The 9987-nt window shown below is 37.6% G+C and overlaps 1 protein-coding gene across 2 annotated transcripts in view; it reads left to right on the top strand.

Moving 5' to 3' along the window:
- The window catches only part of CLHC1 (clathrin heavy chain linker domain containing 1), a 61111-nt gene that overhangs the window by 23656 nt on the left and 27468 nt on the right, over window positions 1-9987 (top strand). For both annotated transcript variants that reach the window (XM_008578839.1, XM_008578838.1), the window contains exon 8: window positions 7859-8033. In XM_008578839.1, coding sequence (XP_008577061.1) covers window positions 7859-8033 — 175 coding nt within the window. The remainder of the gene's footprint in view (window positions 1-7858; window positions 8034-9987) is intronic.

Here is a 9987-nt window from a genome sequence, read left to right as displayed (position 1 = left end):
TTTTTTCATTTCAGACATTTTTGTTTTTTTTTTTAGAAATTTTGTTTTGGTTTTTTTTTTTTTTTCTTTTTTTTTTTTTTTTTTCTTTGTCTTTTGACTTTTTCCGTGTCCGGCAACGGATCGCAACCCTCAGTGTTGCCCCCGTACCGGACCGGGGACCGGCAACGGGATTGCAACCCTCGGTGTTGCTCCCGCGCCTCGCTCAGCCAGTGAGCGGGAACCGGTCTGTATGTGGGATCCGAACCCTCGGGCGGGAGCGCCGCCGTGCTTCCCAAGCGGCGCACTATCCAGTGCGCCACCGGGCCGGCCCTATATCTTCTGTATTTTTAATTAACATATTAAATCTTTCCTCTGCCCTGCACATATGGAATAATACAGTTATAATAGTTGTTTTAATATCCTTTTCTACCAATTCTATCATTTATATCATTTCTTGATTTATTAAATTTTTTCTCACTATGAGTCATAATTTCCTTCTTCTTTGCAAGTTTAATACTTTTTTTTTTTCTAAAAAGATGACCAGTAAGGGGATCTTAACTCTTGACTTGGTGTTGTCAGCACCACACTCTATGAAGTGAGCTAACCGGCCATCCCTATATTGGGATCTGAACCCATGGCCTTGGTGTTATCAGCACCGCACTCTCCCAAGTGAGCCATGGGCTGGCCTGCAAGTTTAATAATTTTTGACTGAATGTCAAACATTAAGAATTTTACCTTGGTGATTGCTGAATATTCTTGTATTTGTAAATTATTCTTGACCTTTGTTCTGGTATCTAGGTAAGTTTCTTGGAAACAGTTTGATCCTTCTGGAGCTTGTTTTCAAGTTTTGTTGGGAAGGACCAGAGTAGTGTTTTGTTTGAGGTAAAACTCTTCTGAATATTCTGATACCCAAATATTATAACGATTTCCATTCTGGTGAACAAAAGCTATTCCCAGAACTTTGTGAGCCCTAGGGATTATTCCCTCTAATTCTAGATGGTTCTTTCCCTGGCCTTAGGTAGTTTTCTCACTTTTATTTGTTAATCAATATTTGGCAAATGACACGTAGGGTATCCTTGAAAATCTCTGAATTTGCAGCTCTCTCTTTTTTTTTTTTTTTCTTTTTTCTTTTTAAAAGATGACCGGTTAGGGGATTAATGACACGTAGGGTATCCTTGAAAATCTCTGAATTTGCAGCTCTCTCTTTTTTTTTTTTTTCTTTTTTCTTTTTAAAAGATGACCGGTTAGGGGATTTTAACCCTTGACTTGGTGTTGTCAGCACCATGCTCACCCAGTGAGCTAACCAGCCATCCCTATATGGGATCCGAACCCATGGCCTTGGTGTTATCAGCACCACACTCTCCCAAGTGAGCCACAATCCAGCCCAGCTCTCTCTTTTCTGTTGCTCTGCCCTGTGATCTTTGTCTGCCTAGGCCTCACCATACTTCCAGCTTCATGTTCTCTATGACACAGACTCTGACTGGGTTCCCTCTCTTTGTACTCTGGCCTGGAGACTCTCTTCATGAAAACTAAGGCTATTAGTGGGTTCAGCTTGTTTTTTCCCCATCTCTCAGAGATTACTGTCCTTTGCTACCTGATGTCCAATGCCTTGAAAGCTTGTTATTTAATATATTTTATCTAGTTTCATAGTTGTTTCAGGTAGGAGATAAATCTGATCCCTGTTGCCTCATCTTGGATGGAAGCAAAAAGTCCTAACCTTTGTATTTTAGTTGGAATGTTTAATCTATTTATTATTTAGTATAATGTTTTAGGCTTAAAGCTACCATTTTGCTATATTTTTCTTGATTATTTCCATCAGTTCTTTGGTCCTTGTTTCTTCTTTCCCATCTTATATTGTGTTGAGTAGTTTTTAGAATTCTCTCTTTTCTCCTATCTTGGGTTTTTAGCTAAACCTCTTTGTATTATTGTTTTAGTTATTGTAATATTCACCCTTGCCAGAGTCTACCTGGAATTAATATTCTACTACTTCATATGTAATGTATGAACCTAACCACCAGCTTTCTTCTTATGTGCTATTATCATATACATTGTTACTTTTTTTGCTTTAAATATTCAATTGTCTTTTAAAGAAATTATGAGAACAAAAATATGTCTTTTATATTTACTGTGATTAACAACTTCTAATATGGCCCTCATTAATCTTTGCCTCCTGGAATTCACAATCTTGTGTAATCTACTCCCTTTGAATGTGAATTAAATTATACTGTATGTATTTTTGAATTATACTGTATGTTTTGTTTTAGGTATCATTTTTTTCACTCAACATCATTTGTGAAATTGATTATAGTCGTGGTTTATTTTAAATCTTAGAGAATGAAATATCCACAATGTTCTACTGTTGATGGACATTTGGATAGTTTCTAGTTTGGGGCTAGTATAAACAATTTTGCTATGTGTATCCTAGTGGACCTGTGTAAGAATTTCTCTGGGATATTTACGTAAGACTGAACTTTCTGAGTCATAAGGTATGCATATCTTCAACTTTTTAGGTAATTCCAAACATTTTTCTGATGTGGTTGTACCAATTTACATTCCACTGGTAATGTATGAGATTTCCTGTTGATCCATGTTCTTACTAATTCTTGGTAGTATCAGACCTTTAAATGTTTGCCATTCTTGTGATTAAATGGTCTTACTATGATTTTAATATGAATCTGCCTGATTACTAATGAAATTGAGTATCTTTTCATATATATTTTTTTCTGTTTGGACTTCCTGTTTTGTGAAGTACTTCTTTAGGTTTTTTGGCCATTTTACTATTGGATTGTTTATATTTTTCTTAATGATTTTTAAGAGTTATTTATATATTATAAATATTAGTGCTTTTTAAATTAAAATGAGTTGCAGATATATTTTCTCGTTATAATATCTTAAGATGAACAGAAGTTCTTATTTTTTTTTTTTTTTTTTTTTGGTCTTTTTTTGTGACCAGCAACGGATCGCAACCCTCAGTGTCGTGCCAGTACCGGACTGGGACTGGCAACGGGATCGCAACCCTCGGTGTTGCTCCCGCACCTGACTCAGCCAGTGAGCGGCCAGGCTGTATGTGGGATCCGAACCCTAGGCGGGAGCGCCGCCACGCTCCCAAGTAGCTCACTGTAGCAGTGTGCCACCGGGACGGCCCAGAAGTTCTTAATTTTAATGCAGTTGACCTTATCAGTCTTTTCCTTTGTGGCTAATTATTTTTATGTCTTATGTAAAAATCCTTTCCTTCCCCAAGTTATTATTATTATTTTTTTATCTTCTGAAAACCTTATACTTTTGCTGTTTACATTTAGGTTTTTAAGCTACCAGAAATTTATTTTTGTGTCCAGAATGATACAGGGGTCCAATTTTATTTTTTTTACACAAGGTTACCTTGTTCTAATATCATTTATGTAAAGGCTGTCCACTGATCTGTAGTGCTACCTCAATAATCATAGTTTTTGTTTTTTGAAAATTTCAGATCTGCTTGTTCTTTTTTCATGTGTTCCTCTTTCACTATGGCTTCCATTTCTTTCTTTATCTTTCTAATAATTTTAAGCATACATATTTTATATTCTCTTCTGTAGTCTGCTATTTCTAGTTCTGAGGTGCAAGTTCTCCAGATTGTTGGGTTTCCTAACTCTTGTTCATGGATGTGCTTTGGTTCGTGTGATTGGTAATTCTTTTTATTGTGAGCTTAAGTTAATTGTCCTCCCACTGTGGGATTACTGTGTATCCTATAGAGAGGCTTTATATTCGCTTCTGCCAGGTCTTTAATGTTTCAACGGCCCTAAACTTTGTTAATTTCTTGGCCTTGGCTTCCTGAACCACATATATGACTTAAATTCAGACTCTGTACCCATGTTGATATAGGTGGTTTTATTTCATCTAGGGAGATGGAAAGGTGTACATAGAACAACAATAGTCAATATAAGCCACACTGTAGTGTTACCAGAATCCTAGTTAGATCCTTAAAGTTTTTTCTATCTCAGATTTGATGACTTAGGGTTGCTTAAAATTATTTCTATCTTAAAATAGTTCACTTTTAGACAAGTTCCTTTTTGTTTTTAAAAGGCTATATAAAACCTAATTTTTAGGACATACTAAAACTCAAGGATGATAGCATTGGTAGGAGCAGAGATTCTAATAAGATAATGTTTACAGCAGTACATCTTTGTAACATTTCCAGAAAATTTCTGTAAGTAGAGTGAGTCTTTTTTTAACTGTAGATTAAACTATAATGATCTAGGCACTGAGATACAAAGACTAGTAAGACCAAATCCTTGCTTTCAGTGAGATAAAGGACTAATTGGGAAGAAAGAGAAAGAGATAGACAAAAGTGGAACCACTTCATTCATTCAACAATATTGATAGGGTTTCTGGTATGTGTCAGGCATTGTGGTAGGTGCTGGGGTTGTAGCAGAGAATAAAACCCACAGAAACTCTTGCCCTCATGGAGCTTACATATAATGTGATATGAATAAAGTTCTCTGGAAACTTGGAAAAGAGTTATTAATATTTTGGTGCTCCTGCCATCCACTGTACCTGTTGTCTTCATGTAGACAGCATTTGTTTTATCTTTTTCAGAGAATGAACCTCAGTTCTGTCTAGGTAGTGAAAGCGGGTGTCATCTGACTAGGTGAAGGATGGCTTTTTAAACAGTCTTTCAACAAAGATACCTAGTTTTAGCCTTATTTCATTCCAGAGGTCCCTGGTGGTGGCAATTCCTGAGACTTTCTAAGTCCTGTGGTATGAACTGGATTGCTTCTTCTTGGTTTTTCTTACTGGTAATTTAGGAATCAAACTTTTTAGGATCTACTTATGCCAGTTTCCACTCTCTATCCATTTCCTAGCTTCCAAAATTTTTTTGTAATCTCCTTTTAAATTTGTTCTTGTGAAATCCTTTTACTGCCATTTTGATGATTTTAATGAACTGAAAGTGAATGTGTGTGTTCAATCTATCATCTTTTACCTAGAAGTCTGATTGAATTGTCCTCAATCAAATTGTATGTTAATCTACAGTAAGTGTAAGAAATCTCTTATCTTTGCTGTCATATATGTGTGTGTATAAATATTTAATTTATCATGAAACATGAAGGAGATATAATGGTATAAAATGTTGAATAGGAGGCATAATATCTGTTTCAGTTTTTTCTTTACCATAGACTTACATTGTGTTTATTTGGACAAGCTACATAATCTCCTTGAACCTCAATTTTATTATTTGAAAAATAGAAATATTAGTGATCCCCACCTTTTAGGGTCATTGTATAAGATCAGTTGATAATCACAAAGCACAATCCAAGCTTTGGAGGTTTCAGCAACATGCTATTTATTCAGAATTAATTTTATTTACATCATATAATTGAGAATTGAGAAGTAATTTGAAAAGCCTGCAAACAATCAAAAATAGTTATTATATATTCTCTGCGTGAATTTCCATATATTTAATTAACAAAGCCTGTAGTGGATTGGATTATGTCCCCCCAAAAGTCACTGAAACTTGAATTATGTCCCCCAAGGTTTTTGTATTAGAAACTTGGCCCCCACTGTGACTGTTAAGAAGGTGGGAAATCCTATTATAGTAATTGAAAGGTGGAGCCTTGAAGAGGTGATTGGATTGTAGGACTGTGCAGTAGTGAATGGATTAAAAATGGTGGTCAGGGGCGTGGTTCTGAGGGCTTTTAAAGAAGAGGAAAGTCTGTCTTGCTCTCTCCGCTTCTACCATCTTGCAATGTGAGACCCCTGGGTCACTGTCACCACCACCAGATGGACTTTGGACTTCCCAGCCTCAGAAACTGTAAGCAATAAATGTCATTTTTCTTTATAATCACCCAGTTTCAAGTATTTTGTTATAAGCAACAAAAACGGACTAATACGGAACCTCAATCAGAATCAATTTTTTATTTCATACCTGGTTTTACTAAGCTTCAGTATTATGAAATTGGACCATCAAACAAGCTAGACTTATTAGAGTGCAAAGCAAAATATAACTTTATTCTTTCTCACCATTGCCCTTTAAGAGGGCTATGTTGACTTTCCTATCTCTGTTACTGGAAAATATCTTGGTAATATCGCATATCTAAAAGTGACTGAAAAAAGCTATTAACATAAAAATTACTTCCCATTCTCTGATTAGAGTCTGATTCATCTCCAGAACCTACTGGGGGTAAGGAGACATGTTTACTTCTTTGCTCTTCCACTCACCCCTCTCTCCCTTCTGATTACTGGGCAGCTTTAGGGTAGGGCTATGTGAAGGACAGTAAAGGTCCTACTCAACTAGTGTAGTGGTAATCTGGCCTTGGGCTTCCTGGGTGTGGCACATGTCCAGTGTTGGCTCTAGTTGACTGCTTTAGACTTTGCTTTTTAGAGCCTTTCCTTACTGGGGACTTCCCACTGTATCTTTTATGGATTCAGTAGGTATTGTTTTAGCTGGTTGCTTATGACTCCTCTTCAGCTACTACTTCTGGTGGAGTGTACCCCCAAAGACTCTCTCAGGTGGTCCTGCATGCAGACCTCTTTGGGAGGGTGTTTTCAGGACAACTCCAGCCCATTTACCTTCCATGGAGTCTCCTTCACTCTTGATGAACATGCAACCTTGTGGAAGTAGAATTTGTTCCTACTTTAACTCTCCTCCCTCTGTTCTCTCAGCTTTTATTTATTTATTTTTTATTTTTTTAATTTTTTTCCTTTTTGTCTTTTTTACTGACCGGTAACGGGATCGCAACCCTCGGTGTCGCGCCCGTACCGGGGACCAGCAATGGGATCGCAACCCTCAGTGTCGCAACCCTCGGTGTCACGCCCGCACCTCACTCAGCCAGTGAGCGGGAACTGGTCTCCACATGGGATCCGAACCCTCGGCGGGAGCGCCACCGCACTCCCAAGTGGCGCACTCTCCAGTGCGCCACCGGGCCGGCCCTCTCTCAGCTTTAAACTTCCCAGGCAAATATCAGGCACTGGCCTTTTTGGTCTCTAAATTCTAAGACACCCATGTCCAGCTGTTCTCTTCAAATTTCTCTCACTTGACTTTGAGGAGGGGAGTAAAATAAAAATCTGGGAAATAAGATATGGACAGTAAATTTATTTTCTGTTCACAAAAGGAAAATAATCTGATGGATTACTTAAGAACTCAAACTTTCTCCCTTTGCTGAAAGTTCAAGTATTGGATGTATATACAGTATAAATAAAAAATGAATGGTAGTCATGAATTATAGCTAATTTGGAATTGAAATACTATGCTTGGTCATTGGCTGAGCCTACATGTAAATTTCAAGATCCTAATTTGTCATTCTCATTGAATTATTTTCAAAGTTAGCATATGCCAGACTAAATGTGTACCTCTGAATGTCCAGTTTTATATTTGTCTGATTTAATTGGTCATAAAGCAGAATAGTTTGCATCAGGAATTTTATCCTCTTTGTGTCTGCAATTACATCTTTTGTTTTCTCTGTTCATATCATAGTTTTTCTTTGGTCATGGCAGATTTGCACCATTAACAGGAGAATCCTGGGGCTTAAAAGAAAAGAAATTTGTTCTCTCACAGACTGGAGGCTGGAAATCTGAAATCAAGATGTCAATAGGGTTGGTTCCTTTAGGGGCTCAAGGGGAGATTCAGTTCCATGCCTCCCTCCTAGCTTCTGGTGGCCATCATCAATTTTTGGCGTTCCTTGACTTGCAGACAAATCACTTTAATCTCTGCCTCTATCTTATTTAGTTATATTTAATCATTTTCCAAAATATAAAGCTTACTCTATAAGCATTAGTTGGAAATTAAAATGTTATTAAATTGTTAAAGTTTTAGAAAATGCGAAGAGATGAAAATAGTAATATGAAATAAGAAAGAACAAACTATTTATTAAATTATTTGACTCAGAAACTTTTTTTCTTTCTGTAGCTGTTGGAAAAATTAGAGGAAAGCCTCTTCCATTACTGTTATTTTTTGAGGCTATCTTTAGTACAAGTCATGCTTTTAGACATCCTGTTAAGGCAGATCTAACCCTGGAAGGAATCAAATGTGGATTATCTGAAAAACGGCTAGATTTAGTCATCAATTGGGTCACACAGGAAAGGTAAGCAAAATTAAGCTTTCAACTTAATTTTGAAATTTGGTTAATAAAGTCATTTGTTATCAAAATTTTAATAGTTTTCTTATCAATACATTATTTGGGTGTGTACTTTAGGTCCCTATTGCAATTAATCAGTTAGAAGCTTTTACTATGATTCATTGAGTAATGAGGTCCAGTCACAATGAGCTTCAATCAAGACTTTATTCAAGGCATTTCACAAGGTGATTCATGACAACTTAATGATGGATGGAAGTTGAGCATTAGGATATAGAGAAGAACTGGTTTGTATCATTGTGCTGGAAGGGAAAAGGCAGGAACCTGGTTCCAGACAGGCTTTGGGTACATGTAAAGGATAAACCCAAGAGACAACATATGAGCAGGAAGGACATGGGCCAAGATAGCATTTAGAACATATAAACCAGCAAGGAAAGTCACAAAGTAGCTTCTTGGTGCTGTGTCTCAGCAGAGTGGCCAGTTTGTACAAGGGCTTTCTTAGGTTAGCTTCCCAAGAACCAAAGCCTGAGATAGGAATTTGGATGCACATGATTGATAGAAGACTTCTCAGGAAATGCCTATAAGAGAGTGAGTGAAGTAGAATAGGGAAGGGGAAAAGACCAAGAAAGGATGTGGCCTCAGGCAAGGTCTACCTTTAGATTGTCGGCTCTGGAACTTAAACCACACCACAGAGTAGTTCTCCCTTGAGGCAAAGGGCCAGACTTTGTATCTCTATCACTCATTCAAGGGCCGTGGGCCACCTGGAGGGGGTGGGAGCACATAAATTCTGCACAAGATTGGCTCTCACCAGCTAAAAACAATTTGCTATAGAAAGGATGCACCTGTGAGCCATTGGCAATCAACACCCAGAGCAACTGGGGAAGGGTACACTGGCCCAGTAGGGGGGTCTTGGGTGGGGTACCAAAGCAGCATCTATCCCAGTTAACCAATTGCACAACACAGATCTGTTTGCTTCTCACATTAAGTTCACTCCGTCCAGGCACAACTTCTCCAGGATTCTGTGGTCATAATACCTAGGGAAATTCACAAGAGCAGGGTTAGTGGAATGATCTATCGCCCCTGTTGCTACAATTGGTCTTAGGTCTATAATTTGTTTTTTATAACTTTATTGAGGTATAATTTACATATAATAAACTACACATATTTAATGTGTACAACTTGATGAGTTTTTTAAAAAACAGCTGCAATGGGATATAATTGACATACAATAAACTGCACATATTTAAAGCATAGAATTTGACAAGTTTTGACATATGTATACATACATCGGTCATCACCATAATCAAGATAATGAACATATCCATCACCCTAAAATATTTCCTTATGTCCCTTTGTAATGCTTCCTCCTCCCTCCCAACTCCTCACTCCACCTCCTTTCCTATCTCCAGCCAACAACAGATCTGCTTTTTGTCACTAAAGATTGATTTGCATTTTCTAGAATTTTATATAAATGAAATCCTACAGTATATATTCTTCTTTCTTCTTGGACTGTCTTATTTCACTTATAATTATTTAGAGATTCTTCCATATTAATAAGTACTCATCATCTCTTTCCTCTATCACCCATTTTAGATTTTTCTCATTCTTGCACTTCACTTGGTCTTGATGACTTGCCTGGTAGGATGACCCTGGTTACTGTGCCCTTATCAAACTGTGGTTGTTCATTTACCCACTAACAATTTTTAATTGGCATGTGTCGCTCTGCTAAGGCTGATGTCTGAAATCCTGTCAACATCGCCAATTGTAGTGCTCTTCATCCTGTTCATGATGTCAATTGTAAAGCTAGGTGACAACACCACTTGTCGTGCTCTTTTTTTTTTTTTCTTTTTGTCTTTTTTTCGTGACCGGTAACGGGATCGCAACCCTCGGTGTCATGCCCGCACCACGCTCAGCCAGTGAGCGGACTGGTCTCTATATGGGATCCGAACCCTCGGCGGGAGGG

The sequence above is a fragment of the Galeopterus variegatus genome, unplaced genomic scaffold (assembly GCF_000696425.1).
Source record: "Galeopterus variegatus unplaced genomic scaffold, G_variegatus-3.0.2 Scaffold1773, whole genome shotgun sequence".
Taxonomy (NCBI): Eukaryota; Metazoa; Chordata; class Mammalia; order Dermoptera; family Cynocephalidae; genus Galeopterus; species Galeopterus variegatus.
This window is presented reverse-complemented; position numbering and strand designations above follow the sequence as displayed.